The following is a 19,004-nucleotide window of genomic DNA, read 5'->3' as shown; positions in this document are numbered from 1 at the left end:
TTTTTTTGCATTTTTGTATTTTGCATTTTTAAATTTTGCATGTTGTATATACTATCTTATAGGCTTGGTTAGCCCCTATTCCAGTTAGTTTCCAGACCCTGCCTTATGCGGAGACTGCTGAGAAGATCCTCTGGAGGAGGGCATGGCAACCCACTCAAGTAATCTTGCCTGAAGAATCTCATAGACAGGAGCCTGGTGGGCTATGGTCCATAGGGTCATACACAGTCAGGAGTGACTGAAGTGACTGCATGCATGCTGGGTGCTGAGGAGGCTGACTGTCCCAAGGGGACTCGAGGGCTAGTGCTGTCTCACTGGTGGGTGAAGCCAGGTCCTGGAGTTAGTGCTCAACTGCTTGCAGGAAGAGCTGGGTCCTGAAGTTTGACTGCATGGCCCAGAGATCCCAGAGCTGGTGTCAGATCACAGTGGGGTGGGGCAGGGGGCGGTTTCTAAGACAGTTGTGTACAGGAAGGATCCAGGGTGTCCTGAGGCTTATGTTGGCCTGCTAGTGGCCTGGGACAGGTCTTAGCTGGTCCCTGGGCAGGGTCTGGCCTGCTGTGGGCAGACTGGGTCTGTAGGCTGCCTCATTGTGGTTTTCCTGCATCTGGTATCTGCCCCCTGGTGGGTGAGGCTGATCTAGAGGCTCCTGCAAGCTTCCTAGAGGGCAGAGCCAGTGCTCAGCCACTGGTGGGTGGAGCCAGGCTCTGGTGTTCTGGTGGGCAGGGCTGTGTTGAAGGTGGCTGTGGGCTCAAGGAAGTCTCTAGGCAGCCTGTCTGCTGACGACTGGCGCTGTGTCCTACCTAGTTAGTTGCTTGCCCTGAGGTGTCCTAGTGCTGGTGCCTACCAGCTGTTGGGTGGGGTCAGGCCTTGGTGCTGATAAGCTAGATGGAGGATCCCATGATGGCTCACTCCTGCATCAGTGTCTACGTGGTAGAAGCAGCTCCCCAGAATGCCTGCTGCCAGGTCTGTGTCCCCAGGGTTATCTGCAGGCCCCACCCCCCACCCCTACCCCTACCCCTCACCCCCCACCCCTACCCCTACCCCTCACCCCCCACCCCTTATCCCCACCACCTCCTCCACCTCTCCAGGAGACTCTCTAAGACTAGCTGGTGGGTCTGGCCCAGGTTCCTATCAAAAGAGTGCTTTTGCTCTCTGTCCTGGAGCCTTAGATTTTGCATGCACCCTTTAAGACTGAAGTCTCTATTTCCCACAGTCATTTGGGATTCCTGAAACGAAGCCCTGCTGGCCTTTGGAACCAAGTGTTCTGGGGGCTCATCTTCCAGGTACAGGACCCCAGGTTGGGGAGCCTGACATGGGACTCGGAGCTCTCACTCCTGTGGGACAACCTCTGCACTGTAATTACTGTCCAGTTTGTGGGGCGCCCACCTGGGTGTATTCATACTTGATTATATTGCGAGTCCGTCCCTCCTTGCCATCTCATTGTGCTTCCTTTTTAATTTTTTTGGTAGAAGTTCTTTTTGGGAGGTTCCAGTCTTTTCCATCAATGGTTTTTGTGCAGAGTTGTGATTTTTGCGTGCTTGTGAGAGGAGGTAAATTCTAGATCTTTCTACTCCATCATGTTGGTCAGTCTCTGTATTTGCATGTTTTGAGACCTCCAGTTCCAGGGAGTGGAGAAGGCAATGGCACCCCACTCCAGTACTCTTGCCTGGAAAACCCCATGGACAGAAGAGCCTGGTAGGCTACAGTCCATGGGGTTGCTAAGAGTCAGACATGACTGATTTCACTTTCCCTTTTCACTTTCATGCATTGAAGAAGGAAATGGCAACCCACTCCAGTGTTCTTGCCTGGAGAATCCCAGGGACGGGGGAGCCTGGTGGGCTGCCGTCTATGGGATCGGACAGAGTCGGACATGACTGAAGTGACTTAGCAGCAGTTCCAGGGAGAAGAGGGAGTTGTTTATTCTTCTGACATCTGTGCCTCCCTCTCTCCCGGCTTAACCATGGGTGGGCCTGGGACGTTGAGCCAGTGAGCTGAACAATGCCTGCATTATCAGCAGACTCCCCACAAGTGACCCAGAGGCCTGGCAGTAGAGGAAGGGAGAGAAAATGGGTAGGAAGGTGACATGAGAAGATTCTGTGCACCGAAGGGATGTCATCATGATAGAAGATGGGTGTCACCATTTAAGTGTTCATTAGGTTGCTGGTTCTCAGAGGCGTGATTGTGCCTCCCCTACCCTGGAGGGACATTTGGCAATGTCTGGTGACATGGTTGATTGTCACAACTGGAAGGGAGTACTTTTGGTATCTAGTGGTCAGAGGCCAGGGATGTTCCTACACATCCTATAAGGCACAGGGGAGCTCCACAACCAGGAACTTTTCAACCCTAAAGGGCCATGGTGCCTTGGCCGAGAACTCTTGCTTTAGAGAAGGGACAGCTTGAGAAAGGCCTGTGTGTGTGTTAGTCGCTCAGTCGTATCTGACCCTTTGCGACCCCGTGGACTGTAGCCCACCAGGCTCCTCTGTCCGTGGGATTCTCCAGGCAAGAGTACTGGAGTGGGTTGCCATTCCCTTCTCCAGGGGATCTTCCCAACCCAGGGATTGAACCCGGGTCTCCTGCTTTGCAGGCAGATTCTTTACCATCTGAGTTACCAAGGAAGGACTGAACAGAGTCAAAAACGGGCATCAGAAGACTGCCCACAAACAAGTCAGATGAGGAAGAAAAAGTATTTCTGGAAATACATTCAAACATACTGATTTTCCCATCTTGTGTGTCCACGAGGGTAGAAGATTGTACTTGGCAATCTCATTCAACGCCCAATGTGTAAGCAAACAAAGTTCCTAATATCCTGCCTAAACTGAAAATGAAAACTTGACACCCAGACTGTAATTAGCAAGAATGAACAACTTCCTCATTTTTACCCAATTCACCAGGATATTTTAACACTCTGTCGTCTCATTTCCTCCCAGAGCTGTGAAGGTGTCATGATTTCAGTCTCCCCACAGTGGAATTTTTCTGCAACATAGAGTCTGGCCATGGCACTTTGGGGATGTTTTTGACGTCTGTGTCCGACAGCATGAGGGGAAATTGTTCACATTTGTGTCTCAGATGCTGTCTTGAGCTTTGTTGATTTTCCTCCAGTCAGAGCTGTCCCTGAGGACTTCCTGGTTTTCAGGGCAAAAACCTCGGCAAGAGCAAGCTGCCTTTGAAGGTTGGCTGCCCCAGCCTATGCAGTTGTGCTGATACAGAAGCATCTCTTTGACCTGGGTCCCCGCAAGGAGTGGAGTCCTGTATCATTTCTCTGGGCAGGATGTCTCCTCGTGGGCATCTGTGAGAACCATTGGACTCTCGTCTCTTGCTTAGTAAATATTAGCATTGCTCAAGCACTTCCACCAAGCAAAGACTGACTGACTTGGAAATTGTCAAAATACGTGTATATAAGAGCCTAGAAATGAAGCCCAGGGGGGAGCAAGCAGCCTTATGTTTTTGGCACCAGTTCCAGTGACACTGCTTAATGAGAACTGCCTGTCTAGTGGGATCAAGGGCTCAGGCTCTGCGGGCTGGTTGGCCCCATGAACTCTGGGGTTGAGGGTTCACACCCTGGCACTTCTGCTTCTAGTCAATCATTTGAAAGTTGGAAACACTCTTACCAGGAACCTTCTCCATTTCAGGATGTCCTGAGTGCCAGGTCTGGAATTCAGGGAGAGAGCAAGAGGCAACCATTAACAGATGCTGTGATATGGATGCCCTCCCCTCCTTTCTCTGTGTGACCAGGTCCCCAGGGGTTGAAGGGCAGAGGCCTTGATTGGGCTCACTGGTCCGCAATGATGATGGGATATTTATTCTTGCTTTAGTCTCTTGCTGCTTCTGAACATGGCCTCATCAAGAGGGTCTTGCCCCAAGGCTGACATAGAGATTTAAACCCAGTAAAGTCATCTCTGTCATAAACTACAGTAACTTACTGATTGGGAGCTGAAAACAGACTCTAAAATGCAGTGTGCCCCACCAAAATGCACGGCCAACTCCGTTGGGATAGGTTTGCCCCAGATTTTCCAATTTCAGACCCTTCTTGTTGTTCAGTCATTAAGTCCTGTCCAATTCTTTGCGACCCCATGGACTGCAGCACACCAGCCTTCCCTGTCCTTAACTATCACGCAGAGTTTGCCCAAACTCATGTCCATTGAATTGGTGATGCCATCCAACCATCTCATCCTCTGTCACTGCCTTCTCCTCTTGCCCTCAACCTTTCCAACCGTCAGAACCTTTTCTGATGAGTCAGCTCTTTGCATCAGGTGGCCAAAGTATTGGAGTTTCAGCATCAGTCCTTCCAGTGAATATTCAGGGTTGATTTCCTTTAGGATGGACTGGTTTGATAGATTCCTCAACTAACCTTGTTTCCACACTCTCTTTCTTTCTTCTGGGGGTAAGAGAAAAAGGGAAGAGAAAGGAATCATCGTTTCTTTGTTCAATGAATTGGCTCCTAGGAAACATTCCTTGTTTGGAAGTCTACTTGGTCTGCTGCTAGTACGGGTACCCCAGCTTTCTTTTGATGAATGCTTGTGTTTGATGTTGTTTACCATCTGTACTGGAGGAACAGCCACACAGCTCAACAGTAGCTGAGTTCTCTGTCCTTAAACTCCTTCTGGTTTGATCTTCAACATGGACTCTGAACTTCCCAGACAGCAGAAGTCCTCCACTTGGAATGCCACCCAATACCTGTGTTGCCTGCTTGCTCACTTTAATCTTAGGTCACTACCTGGGTGTTCGTGCTCAGAAATGAGAAAGGAGACTGGGACTTCCTTTTTGGTCCAGTGGTTAGGACTCTGCACTTCCACCACACAGGGCCCAGGTTCTGTCTCTGGTTGGGGAACTATGATCCTGCAAGCTGTGTGCTAGGCCAAAAAAAAAAAAAAACAAACTAGGAAGATAGCTGGGACTCTGTGATACTTTTGTAAATAATAGGGAGTCTGGTTTCTAAGAAAGTGAGTAGACCTTCTGCAAAGGTGGTTCACCAAGGTCAGAGGGGACCTTCTCTCAAACTGAAGTTGATCATGATACCCTAGAGCTCATTTTATTTGCACTTGGATTGTCTTACAGTGTGGGATGAGCTGAGCCAATAAGTAAGAATTGTGTAAACATGACTTCAGACTTTGAATTTAGGGCCGGGGGCCAGGTGGGAGGTGATAAAAGACACTGATGGACCTAATTAAACTTAAAAGCTTTTGCAGAACGAAGGAAACTATAAGCAAGGTGAAAAGACAGCCTTCAGAATGAGAGAAAATAATAGCGAATGAAGCAACTGACAAAGAGTTAATCTCCAAAATATACAAGCAACTCATGCAGCTCAATACCAGAAAAATAAACGACCCAATCAAAAAATGGGCCAAAGAACTAAACAGACATTTCTCCAAAGAAGACATACAGATGGCTTACAAACACATGAAAAGATGCTCAACATCACTTATTATCAGAGAAATGCAAATCAAAACCACAATGAGGTATGGAATGGCTGCCATAAAAAAAATCTACAAACAATAAATGCTGGAGAGGGTGTGGAGAAAAGGGAACCCTCTTACACTGTTGGTGGGAATGCAAACTAGTACAGCCACTATGGAGAACAGTGTGGAGATTCCTTAAAAAACTGGAAATAGAACTGCCATACGACCCAGCAATCCCACTGCTGGGCATATACCCCGAGGAAACCAAAATTGAAAGAGACATGTGTACCCCAATGTTCATCGCAGCACTGTTTACAATAGCTAGGACATGGAAGCAACCTAGATGTTTATCAGCAGATGAATGGATAAGAAAGCTGTAGCACATATACACAATGGAATATTACTAGGCTATAAAAAATAATGCATTTGAGTCAGTTCTAATGAGGTGGATGAAACTGGAGCCTATTATACAGAGTGAAGCAAGTCAGAAAGAAAAACACCAATACAGTATATTAATGCATATATATGGAACTTAGAAAGATGGTAACAACAACCCTATATGCAAGAGACACAGCAAAAGAGACACAGATGTAAAGAACAGACTTTTGGACTCTGTGAGAGAAGGTGAGGGTGGGATGATTTGAGAGAATAGCATCGGAACATGTATATTACCATATGTGAAGTAGATGACCAGTCGTTCGATGTATGAAACAGGGCACACAAAGCCAGTGCACTGGGACAACCCAGAGGGATGGGATGGGGAGGGAGCTGGGAGGGGGATTCAGGATGGGGGAACACATGTACACCCGTGGCTGATTCATGTCGATGTATGGTAAAAACCGCAATATTATAAAGTAATTGGCCTCCAATTAAATAAATTAATTTAAAAAAGACACTAATGGGCAGATTTATTTGCCCCATTTTGAGGTTTTCTTTTTGCTTGATGACCTGAGGCTGCTATGAAGAGAGGATGGAATTTGCTGGAAGTTAGATTTTCTAGGGGTTTCCCAGGTGGTTCAGTGCTAAAGAACCCGCCTGCCAATGCAGAAGACTTGGGCTTGATCCCTGGCTCAGGAAGATCCCCTGGAGAAGGAAGTGGCAATCCTCTCCAGTATTCTTGCCTGGGAAATCCCATGGATAGAGGAGCCTGGTGGGCTACAGTCCATGGGGTCCAAAGAGACGGCCTGATGTAGTGACTAAACAACTACAGATTGTGTAGCATTTATTTTGATGTTATTTTTCATTCTGTAGGTATATGTGGTTTCTACCAATATGAAGCACTCATGTACTTATTTTTAACATGAGTCTTTTAAAGAAAATAGCAGATGTTATGGGTGGGTTTAAGTAGAACATCTTCATGAGAAGTGGGAGTTCTACTCTACGGATTTCTCGAGCACATACTATGTGGTACACTTGAAGCCAAGCCACTCCTGGTTTCAGACTTCAGAAATACAACAGTCTGATGGTGGCCAAGAAACAGAAGTAGTAAACAAAATTTACAGATAGAAAAGCTAGGTTGCAGTTATGAAGGAAGGCACAAAGGGCTTTGTGAGTCAGTTCTAGAGGTGTTTGGCTCCAGCAGGGAGTTGAGAGGAAGCCTCTGTGGGAAGTGGTGGTTGAGAAGTCATAAAAATATTAGCAGTAGATCTCCTCAAGAAAATTAGAGATACTAAGGGAACAATTCATGCAAAGATGGGCAAAATAAAGGAAAGAAACGGTATGGACCTAACAGAAGCAGAAGATATTAATAAGAGATGGCAAGAATACACAGACGAACTATACAACAAAGATCTTAATGACCCAGATAATCACGATGGTGTGATCACTCACCTAGAGCCAGACATCCTGGAGTGTGAAGTCGAGTGGGCCTTAGGAAACATCACTATAAACAAAGCTAGTGGAGGTGATGGAATTCCAGCTGAGCTATTTCAAATCCTAAAAGATGATGCTGTGAAAGTACTGCACTCAGTACGCCAGCAAACTTGGAAAACTCAGCAATGGCACAGGACTGGAAAAGGTCAGTTTTAATTCCAATAGCAAAGAAAGGCAATGCCAAAGAATGCTCAAACTACCACACAATTGCACTCATCTCACACACTAGCAAAGTAATGCTCAAAATCTCCAAGCTGCGCTTCAACAGCACACAAACCGAGAAGTTCCAGATGTTCAAGCTGGATTTAGAAAAGGCAGAGTAACCAGAGATCAAAGTGCCATCATCCGTTGGATCATAGAAAAAACAGGAGAATTCCAGAAAAACATCTGCTTCATTGACTACACTAAAGTCTTTGTGTGGATCACAACAAACTGGAAAATTCTTAAAGAGATGGGAATACCAGACCACCTGACCTGCCTCCCGAGAATTCTGTATGCAGGTCAAGAAGCAACAGCTAGAACTGGACATGGAACAATAGACTGGTTCCAAATTGGGAAAGGAATAAGTCAAATTATTGTCACTTTGCTTATTTAACTTTTATGCAGGGTATATCACACAAAAATGCTGGACTGGATGAAGTACAAGCTGGAATCAAGATTACCGGGAGAAATATCAATAACCTCAGATATGCAGATGACAGCACTCTTATGGCAGAAAGTGAAGAGAAACTAAAGAGCCTCTTGATGAAGGTGAAAGAGGAGATTGAAAAAGCTGGCCTAAATCTCAACATTGAGAAAACTAAGATCATGGCATCCAGTCCCATCACTTCATGGCAAATAGGTGGGGGAAACAATGGAAACAATGATAGACTTTATTTTCTTGGGTTCCAAAGTCACTGCAGATGGTGACTGCAGCCATGATATTAAAAGACACTTGCTCCTTGGAAGAAAAGCTATGACCAACCTAGACAGCATATTAAAAAACAGAGACATTACTTTGCCAACAAAGGTCCGTCTAGTCAAAGCTATGGTTTTTCCAGTAGTCACGTATGGATGCGAGAGTTGTACCATGAAGAAAGCTGAGTGCCGAAGAATTGATGCTTTTGAACTGTGGTCTTGGAGAAGACTCTTGAGAGTCCCTTGGACTGCAAGGAGATCCAACCAGTCCATCCCAGAGGAAATCAGTCCTGAATATTCATTGGAAGGACTGATGCTGAAGCAGAAACTCCAATACTTTGGCTACTTGGTGTGAAGAACTGCCTCATTGGAAAAGATCCCGATGCTGGGAAAGATTGAAGGCAGGAGGAGAGGGGGATGACAGAGGATGAGATGGTTGGATAGCATCAACGACTTAATGGACATGAGTTTGAGCAAGCTCCGAGAATTGATGATGGACAGGGAAGCCTGGTGTGCTGCACTCCATGGAGTCACAAAGAGTCAGACATGACTGAGCGACTGAACCGAACTAAGAAGCTAAGGGAAGGGTGGTCCTAGTAGAGGCCTGTGGCAGAGCACAGCATGGCTGCCATAGCCAGTGTAGCTGGAGTGTGAGGAGTAAAGGAAGAATGATCCAAGATGATGCTCAGGAAATATGCAGGAACAAGACCATGGAGGAACTCATAGGCCTTGTGGATGAGTTTCTTGAAAAGTAGATGGAAAACTTTGAAAAAGTTTGTCAGTGTTGGGGTAGGGTTGAAGTGGGGATAAGCATGGTGGAAGAAGCATCTAGGGATATGTGTGATATGATTCTTTTGGAGATTAGCTTGGCTGCTTGGGGGCATTTGTTGAAAGAGAGGATGGAGTGTGGATGACAGGTAGACCAGTTGTATCAGCTGTAGAGTGAGAGATGTGAAAGCTTGGGCTTGGAGTTTTTGTGTAGACGCAGAGAGGAGGAGGTCAGTTAAAGAGATATTTAACACGTTATTGACGGGGGAAGTTTTTGAAGAAACTAATGCCTGTGGCTGAGGTTCTGTAATGTAAGTGAATATTTAAATGTCTCTGGTAAATAACGTTTGGTAACAAAAGATGCATTAATACGTCTCTGGTCAATAAGTTGTTGAGAGGGAAAATCAACAGGACTTGGTAGTGGATTGGACATGCAGGGTGTGGAAGACATCAAACATGAGCCTTTGGTTTGTGATTCATGAAACTGATTGGAGATGCCACGGTTTGGGGGAGAGACTCTCAGGTGCCATTTTGGACATGTTGAATTTGAGGTGCCTCTGGGTGCCCTTTGGGCATCCAAACTTCCCTGGTGGCTCAGACAGTAAAGCATCTGTCTACAATGCAGAAGACCTGGGTTTGATCCCTGGGTCGGGAAGATCCCCTGGAGGAGGGAATGGCAATCCACTCCAGTATTCTTGCCTGGAAAATCCCATGGACAGAGGAGCCTTGTAGGCTACAGTCCATGGGGTCGCAAAGAGTTGAACACGACTGAGCGACTTCACTTTCACTTTGGGCATCCGAAGGGCTTCCCTGGTGGTTCAGAGGATAAAGAATCACCTGCAGTGCAGGAGACCTGGATTCAATTCCTGCATCAGAAACATCCCTGGAGAAAGGAATGGCAACCCACTCCAGTATTCTGGCCTGGGGAATCTCATGGACAGAGGAGCCTGGCAGGCTACAGTCCATGGGGTCGCAAAGAGTCAGACATGACTGAGTGACTATCACTTTCACTTAAGCATCCAAAAGCGATGGCCAAGCAAGCAGGTCAATATATAGTGCTGAGCTCAGGAGAGAAATTAATTAGACCTAGAGATAGAGATCTGGGGGGGGGGGCATCTGCCCAGCATGGTGAAGGAGGGAATCGTGTGGATGGCATTGCCTCTAGAGGGATTAAGAAAGAACTGAAGTGGGTTAACATCTCAAAAGTTGCTGCGTGCCAAGATGAGGCCAGGCCATCATGGGAATATATATCGATGCAGATGGTATTTCTGATATCGCTGAGCACTATTTGGTAAAGACACTCGATGGCTGATGTGAGTGAGGGGAGCTGTAATGACAGGCGAGGAAACAGAAACAGAACATGTGACCAGTTCTTTGAGAAGCTTGAGTGAAAAGGGGAGGCCAGAGAGGGCAGAAGCTGAAGGGAGAATAAGATTTGGGGAAGAGGTGAGATAAGCTTTACTATCTGAAATATTTTACTGAACAGCATTTAATGACTGTAATCGAAAATTGAGCTTTGAGGATAAATAGACCGTGCTAAAGAACTAATGTTCATTAAATCATTTTTCTGTGTCTCTCCTTAATTGGTAATTGGTTTTTGGCCATGACAGATTTGCTTGTTAATTGCTACACTTCCTATTTAATCATGCTTTTATAATTCTCTTAGAGAACATGAAGATTCAAAGGGAGACCTAAATTCCTTTCCATAAATCACCCATGTTAAGACAGGACAAGTACAAGAAAGTTTTTTCCATAAGCCCTCGACCCTGTTTTTACTTTATGTTCTTGAATGTACATCCCACAGTGAGAATGGTACTCCCGGGGAAGGGATCTTGGAAGTTCCACATGCCTCTCTTTATGTTTCTGTTATAATCAGAAGCAGTTCTCTTCTTCAACCCTTTTTGCTTCTCTATTTTACAAAATAATAGTTTGTAAAAGAGGGGGCTGGGGGCTACTCTCTAGAGTGGATGACATGCCCTTCAGATTGACCTTGAAAGATGATTAATTACAGCATCTGTTCCGTTTCAAAAGTTGAAATGAAACATACTTGAAAACTCTTACTAAAGGAAATATACATACCTATCACTTGTGAGAAGGGCTGATTTAAGTCAGAATTATGAAGGAGGTAAAGCTAATCATTAGAACTGGCACACACTACTCTCTTGAACTAAAGCATCTTTTAATAGCCTCTTTTGTGGTTCTGTCTTAAGCACTCTGCAATGAATTCTTATGAGTTCTGTAATTTCAGAATTGATGGAATTCAGTGTTAGAAGGCTTAGTCACTCAGTCATGTCCAACTCTTTGTAACCTCATGGACTGTAGCCTTCCCTCCAGGCTCCTCTGTCCATGGGATTTCCCAGGCAAGAATACTGGGGTGGGTAGCCATTTCCTTCTCCAGGGGATCGACCTGGGGTCTCCTGTATTGCAGGCAGATTTTTTGGAAAAGGACTTGGGAGCTCACAGAGACCCCAAGCCATGGGGGGACATAGCTGAGATCCCATGAGTGAAGGATAGACAGACAGTGCCCTGGGGGTTTCAGTCCACTGGTCCAGTACTGTATCTGCTGTGGCCAATCACAGCATGGGACACATGTAGTCTCATGGTTGCAACACAGCCACACCCACTTGTTGACACATCCTCTCTGGCTGCTTTCACTCTCCAGCTGCAGAACTGAGTAGCTCCCAGAGACTGTATGCCCTGCAAACCCTAAAATAGTCCCTTTCTGACCTTGACAGAAAAGGGGCTGAGCCCTGTGGTGCTAGACAGCATGGGCTGCTTGTCCTGGCTGTACTTGAGAATCATTTCAGAGAAAAGTGAAGGGTGCTGGCCCACACCAAGGACCTTATTAGCCCATCTTTCAGGATGGGATCCAGAAACTGGCATTTTTTTAAATGGAGATTTTTTTCTTTATTGAGAAACTTAAGACTTGGGTACATCAAATAAATCCAATTTCTGGGGGAAAAAGTTAAAACCCACAATAGAAAAAAAATGTTAACACAGTCTGGGCCATATCTGAACCCAGAGAATATATTCTTTTAATTGAAAAATTCTAGGTGCTTGATGGGTTTCCCTGGTGGCTCAGATGGTAAAGAATCTTCCTGAAATGTGGGAGACCTGGGTTCAATCCCTGGGTTGGGAAGATCCCCTGGAGGAGGGAATGGCAACCCACTCCAGTATTCTTGGCTGGAGAATCCCATGGACAGAGGAGCCTGGTGGGCTACAGTCCATGGGGTCGCAAAGAGTCAGACACAACTGAGTGACTTAGCACACAGCAGGTGTTTCATAATTGACCTTTTGATACAAAATTACCTATTAAATTTGCAATTTGTGGTTCTTGGCATTGAGGCCCATAGGATAAGCTGGGAAGTCTTCAGACCTGGAGCTAAAAAAGGGCTTCCTTGGTGGCTGAGTCAGTAAGGAGTCTGCCCACAATGTGGAAGACCTGTGTTTGATCCCTGGGTCGGGAAGATCCCATGGAGAAGAAAATGGCAACCCACTCCAGTATTCTTGCCTGAAGAATCCCATGGATTAGAGGAGCCTGGTGGGCTACAGTCCATGGGGTCACAAAGAGTCGGACACGACTGAGTGACTGACTTTCACTTTTATTTGGCTTTTGAATCAATCACTTACTCTTGGCTGGAGAATTCCATGGACAGAGGAGCTTCGTGGGCTATAGTCTGTGGGGTTGCAAAGAGTCAGACACGAGTGAGTGACTCTCATACACACACACATCCTTGTCTAAGAGGTAGCAGTGTGCATGCGTGCTAAGTTACTTTGGTCATGTCTGTCTGTTTGAAACCCCATGGATGGTAGCCCACCAGGTTCCTCTGTCCAAGGGATTCTCTAGGCAAGAATACTGGAGTGGGTTGCCATTCCCTCCTCCAGGGGATCTTCCTGACCCAGGGATTGAACCCACATCTGTTATGTCTTCTAAATTGGCAGGCAGGTTCTTTACCACTAGTGCCACCTGCGAAGCAGCAGCAAGAGGACAAGATTTTCATATTCAGCCAGATTAAAGTTAGTGTGTTACATCATGGTGCCTCTAAAGCATATGACCTTGAAAAGATGTTTCAGGCTCTGCGTGCATGTTTCTATGGGATATGAGACTGAAGAAAGCCCCCTAGAGCGTTACATCACACACGTCTGCTTGTAGCAGAATCCCCCAGCCTCGCAGGTTCTGTCTGGTGGGTGGGTCTGGGGTAGGTAGGGCTGGCACATGTAACAAGTGTACAGGTGCCGCTTATGACTTGGACCCATGACCAAGCCTTCGGAGTGCTGACTCAGGTCCAAAAGGCTTGTGTTTCTTATGAAAGTCAAGTCGTGTTAGCCAGGGGAGGGGTTTGGGGATAGATTTATGAACCAACTGCTGGGGTGGTTCCAGACCACGCTGTCAAGACGCTCACCCATCCACACACATCCTCCTTGCCCTCCTCTTCTCCACCCACTCTGGAAGTCTAGAAACCAAGCCATTCTTCTGATCTCTGCTCCTGTATAGGTTTTCTCTTACTACGTCTTTAAATTCCCGGGGGGAGGGGAGGGTGGGATACTATTTTGCATCTTGTCAATTACCTGTATTTTGATTAGGGAGAGGCTGGATGGTGGACACTGGAACGTTTCAGGCGTAAAAGAAAATGGGTTATATGTTGCAGAGTGGTAGAAGGATTAGCAGAAGTTGAATAAATATGTGTGAAAACCGTGAAGGTAAAAACACGCCTTGGTAACAAGGCAACAGACACAGGCAGAGACAGAGGGTGTGGGAACCACAAAAGTGATTTTATTTTAAACCAGAAAGCAACAGCAATGGAGAGTTTGGGTTGAGGGTGTGACAGCATGACTCAAGTACCAGGAACTGAACTTGTTCGGGTGAAAAGAGCAGCATACAGAGACTTTCATTTCCCGACCAAGCAAATCACATCCACATCTTTGTGACACTTGTCAGTGGATTCCCATTTACAAAGGCTTGCATTGCCTTTCAGATTTTCTGAACAATTTTGTAAATATTTTTTTTAAAGGTGAAGGTTTTGATGCCTGCTTTCTTTTTTGATATACCAGGCATTGACTCAATCACAAGTGAAAAAAAAAAAATTGGTGAGAGTTTTGCTTAAAAAATACTAAGAGTTTCATATTTGTGGCACTATTGATATTTTGGGCCAGATAATCCTTCGTCATGGGGGCTGTGCTGTACACCATAGGATGTTGAGCAGCATTTCTGGTCTCTACCCACTAGATGCCGGGGGCACCTTTCCTAAGTTGCACCAACCCAAAATGACTCCAGACACGGCCAGATCGCCCCCATGTTCAGAAGCACTATTTTAAAAACATTCTCCCATCCCCATTACCGTCTTTGTATCCTTTTTTTTTTAAAGATATTTTATAAGGGTAGAGCAGATCATCTGGTTCCCAACACCAAAAGCACATGGACGCAAGCATACATGTGTGTGTTTCCGCAGGCACTGCCCGTGTGCCTGGAGCTGAAATGGAATTCCACGTTCGCTGGGGGGCACTGGTTTGGTCCCTCAGAAAGTCTTGAGATCTCAGTACCATAATAAAATGCCCGTTGGTCCTCAGGCCTTTGCCTCTTCTCCAGCAGAAACTCTCATCAACATGTGCAGTTTTTGAAGTCACTTTCTTTTAAAGCCAGAAAGAAAATCTTCACCCAAGCCCACTCTCCATCTTAATCCATCTAGATTCCTACTTGAATTATATGGCCAGCCACTTGTGACAGTGGATTCAGGGTTCTTCATTTCTATCCATCAGAAGGAGAGAGGTACCATGTTTCAGAGTTCAGTTTTGACGACTGGCTACATGATTTGCAAGGCCCAGTGCTAAACGAAAATGTAGAACCCCTCGTCCAGGCATTACTGAGCATTTCAAGATGGTGCCAGCAGTGTTCACACACCCACGACGTTGGACCTGGCAGCCTTGGTTGTCGTTGCGTCAATTTTGTGTATTAATTTAACTGGCACTGCCAGCTCTTTTTCCCCTGTGTTGTGATGCCTTCTGTGAAGTAAGAACCTCAAAAACAAAATGCCGTGCCCCCAATCCTTTTAAAGAATTCTGCTGCAACAAATGTTGATAGCATATATTTTTCTCAAAAAAAAAAATCCACATGGAAATTTTGTCTACATCATTACAGTAATGAAAGTAAACACTGTGGCCTTTCATCATATACATATTTTCCAGTAAATATGACAACATGGAAATAGTAATTGCTACTATCCACAATGTTTTTAAGTTAGCAAAGAGTGAGACTTCCACAACAAAATGATAACATAATTCCTCGTCCTTATAAAAATAGCCAAAACTTAACCTAAATGGCTTGCAGTGAAAACTGGAGTAGTAACTTCTTTATACTGAAAAAGCATTATAATTCGTGGCAATATTGTCCTCATAAATGCTTTAGATTAACATCATAAGGCAAACTGGAGCATTTATTGTACCTGGAGACCATGATTTAAAAAATATCAGAAGCTGAGTTTTAGACCCTTTTATTTAAAACCTGTTAGTGTACAAAGTGCATGAAAATATCAGTTATTCAGCTACCAAAAAAGTTTGTAAAAATTACTAAGCCAACCCTTTTGGTTTATTCAGGGAAGCCTAATGCACATTGTTTTTCTATTGTAAAAAGAAAAAAAATCCATTAAGTTGGCAGAGACTTTAGTAATTATTTTTTCCATTGAGGCATCCATCTTTTAGATGTGAAATTGTCCTAAGTCACTATCAAAATATTCATCTGGGTATAAATAATATAGTAAATATATAGAATCTATCTGTTAAGAAAAAGGAGTGCATCTGCCAGTGTAGAGGCAGAAGCCCTGGGGAAGCTGCCCCTGAAACCCAGACTCAGGATCACATAATGCGATGCTGAAACAGTGGGTCGGTGGACGAATTTCAAAGAAACAATTGGTTGATTTGCTCAAAAACAAAACCAATAAAAACAGTGTCTAAATCCCCCAGTCTGTCCAAATGGCCACCCCAGCAGCCCAGATAAATATTTTAGCAAATGAAATGGTTGAGAGATGTCATGCCCTTTATCAAGGTTAGAACCATTGCCAGATTCCTGGTTCAAGTCCAAGGATGGCTTTGTGTGAAAGTGTCAGTCGCTCAGTCATGTATGACTCTTTGTGACCCCATGGACTGTAGCCCGCCAGGCTCCTCTGTTCATGGGATTCTCTAGGTGAGAAGACTGGAATGGGTTGCCATTCCCTTCTCCAGGGAATCTTCCCAACCCAGGGATCGAACCTGGGTCTCCTGCATTGCAGATGGAGTCTTTACCACTGAGCCACCAGGGAAGGCAAAAAAGCCTTATGTCATGGGCCACTCCAATGTCTTGGGTCAGCACGCTGAGCATTGTATCTGACATGGCATTAGCAGGTTCTACTAGCAGGTTCCAAAGTGAGAATAGTGAGTTTGATTTTTTTGTTTTTTGGTTTTTTTTTTTGTTTTTTTTTCTTTGTTTGTTTTCTTACAACTCTATTAACTATACTAGAATATAGAGGGACTTCTACATCTTTTGAGATGTGTTTAAAGGTCTGTTTATTATAACTTTTGAAGCACGTATACTAGAGAAGAGTACTTTATGCAATGTGCCTTGTCATGACCAACTCATAAATACAAATGTTTTTTGGTGACTTATGGTTGGATGTGGTATTGGCGGTTGGGGCCATATGTTGATGTCCTAGAGAGCAAAATCGATCCAAAGTGGTGCTGCCATTTGTGACAGAAAATGTTTATTTCCTCAGCCCCAGTGACAAAAATGATTCAGGGGGAGTGGGACACAGGACAGCTATTAAACATAGTGAAGAAACTTCACAGGCCTAAAGAAACTAGTAAAAGGAAGAAGGAAATAGATCTCTATCATGACACAGAATCCCACTTCCGAGAAAACACAAATCGGCCTGAATTTTTGAATCATCAGTAGGATTCAAGGTGACTTTTTTCAATTGCAATCTCATTGTTCGTGTTCTCCCAGCATCATCCTACCAGCCATGGAAAGGTAATTAACAGGTTTCGCAATAGCAGATCCCCGGCTCCCAAGTAAGTCTTTCCCTCCTCTCTGTTGCTCTCTCCATCCTACTTGATCCATAAATCCTTCTGACATCGCAGAATGCTTCACAAGAAACCAGAGTCAGAAAGCCTGCTTACTTCCCTACTGGGTTCAAAACTATTTTTTTTTTTTTAGTTTGAAAATAGTGGCATATTGTTACACAGTGTTGGGGTGACAGGACCTGCCATGAGATCTGTAGGAAAGAGTATGTGAGAAGGTGGAGAAACACAAAACTACAAAAGATCTTGTTTCTCAAGCTCAGAGACTTGTGCTGAAAATAAAGGTTGTTGAGAACTGACAAAACTTACGGGCCTCCTAATGTGCAAAACCAGAGAATTTCTAAGAGTTGTAATCCCCGGTTTGTTCCTATTATAAATAATCTATAAATTTTCCTGTAAATACAAAAACAGGGTGAAGAAATTATTAAAGCCTGCACTTAATACAAAACACAGTGAAAGGGGGGAATCGCCCATTGGGAGTCCTATCTTAGCTGATTTCTGGATGCTTCTAAGTGAGATTTAACCACATTCTGGAAGCCTGTGCTTTCTCAGTCCCCGAAATGGTGGCCACCACCCTTTATATCCCCCAGAAACCAGCTGCATGTGCTCAGGGCAGCTGCTCTGTACAGTCTAGATGGTCGGGGATGGGAAGGCCTGTTATGATGGTCAGACATTTGTTCCACACAGTGAAGGTGGGGCACACAGGCTGCGAGAATGTGATGTCGAAAGTGTAGAGGTGGATGGAGTTCAAGGCATCATAGAAAGCGATGGAGCCGTTATCGTAGTCTAGCAGAATGCCAACGCGCCGGAGGTGGGGGGCTGGCTCGATGGGGATCTCCTTGCTGTTGTGTCTTACCACCCAGGTATTGTGGCAGCGGCACAGCGCCCAGGAAGCAGAGTTCTTGCCAATCCACTCGTGCTTTGGGGCTGACTTGTATGCGAGGCCAATGGCGTACCTGCAGACGCAAAAGAGCAATGACAAGAACCATGAGCCACATTGCACACATACATGACATCTTTTCTGTGATCCTTGGTCATCTCTGTTCACTCTTTAGTGAAAACTTGGGCAAGAACCCTGACCCCTGTTCCCCATCTTCTTCCCTTCTGGACATAGAGTTGGCAGAAAGGGACCATTATATTGACTCAAATTCCTGTTTACAGTGCGGATGTTACGAGAGAATTAGAACTTTGTATTTGGCTGTCTTTTTTTTTTTTTTACATTCATGAAGACCCATGCAGTAGATTCTTGAGACCAGTGGCATCCAGTAGAACTTTTTGCAATGAATGGCATGTTCTGCTCTGTTCAGTATGGTAGCCACAAGCTGCATGTAGCTATTGGGCACTTGAACTGTGGCTAGTGAGACTGAGGAATTGCACTTTAAAGTTAATTATAGTCAAGTTAGTTTCAAGAGCTGCATGTGGCCCATGGCTACCATCTTGGACAGCACAGCCCTAGACTTCTTCTGACCTTCTAAAGGTCTTCTGACCTTCTTTGAATTTTTCAACTGACATCTTGCCCGTCATCTTCCATGACTTCACAAGGCAAGCATGGAAAATGAGTTTCATTTATGGGGACAGGTTCTTTGTCATCTCCCAGCCTCAGTTTTCTCATCTGTAACACAGGGACAATGATTGTCATTGTGTCTCAGAGTTATTTTGAGGAGTTAAGAAAAGAATATGTGTAAGATCCTGGGCCTAAGACCTGACATAGAATAGTCAGTAATTGTTATTTTATGATCTTTGCCCAATGACACATGACTAATAACTACCAGAAGAGGAATTTGACCCAAGGATGATTTAAAAGGCCACAGACTTAAACAACACTCCCTAATGCCTTTCCTCACCAGAGGAGCCCTTTTGGTTTTATTTCCTACTATACAAACATCCTGAATGTCTCTGAGCTGGTGGATGTCCTAGTTAATCTAAATGTTCTCTCACCGCTCAAAAAAAGTTCTGAATTCTTTCTACAGTGTTCTAAGCTTCTTAATCTCTTTTCAGCCTGCTGAAACATGCCTCCATAATGTAGTA

General features: G+C 44.9%; 1 protein-coding gene across 3 annotated transcripts in view; it reads right to left on the bottom strand.

The window, feature by feature from the left end:
• Nucleotides 1–13,682: 13,682 nt before the first annotated feature.
• Nucleotides 13,683–19,004, bottom strand: part of MID1 (midline 1) — a 186,408-nt gene continuing 181,086 nt past the window's right edge. For all 3 annotated transcript variants that reach the window (XM_081566133.1, XM_081566135.1, XM_081566134.1), the window contains exon 10: nucleotides 13,683–17,932. In XM_081566133.1, coding sequence (XP_081422259.1) covers nucleotides 17,584–17,932 — 349 coding nt within the window. In that variant the 3' untranslated portion in view covers nucleotides 13,683–17,583. The remainder of the gene's footprint in view (nucleotides 17,933–19,004) is intronic.

This window comes from Giraffa tippelskirchi, chromosome X (genome assembly GCF_054371585.1).
Source record: "Giraffa tippelskirchi isolate mGirTip1 chromosome X, T2T-mGirTip1v1.2.pri, whole genome shotgun sequence".
Taxonomy (NCBI): Eukaryota; Metazoa; Chordata; class Mammalia; order Artiodactyla; family Giraffidae; genus Giraffa; species Giraffa tippelskirchi.
Note: the sequence above shows the minus strand (reverse complement) of the source record. Positions and strands in the feature narration are given on the sequence as shown.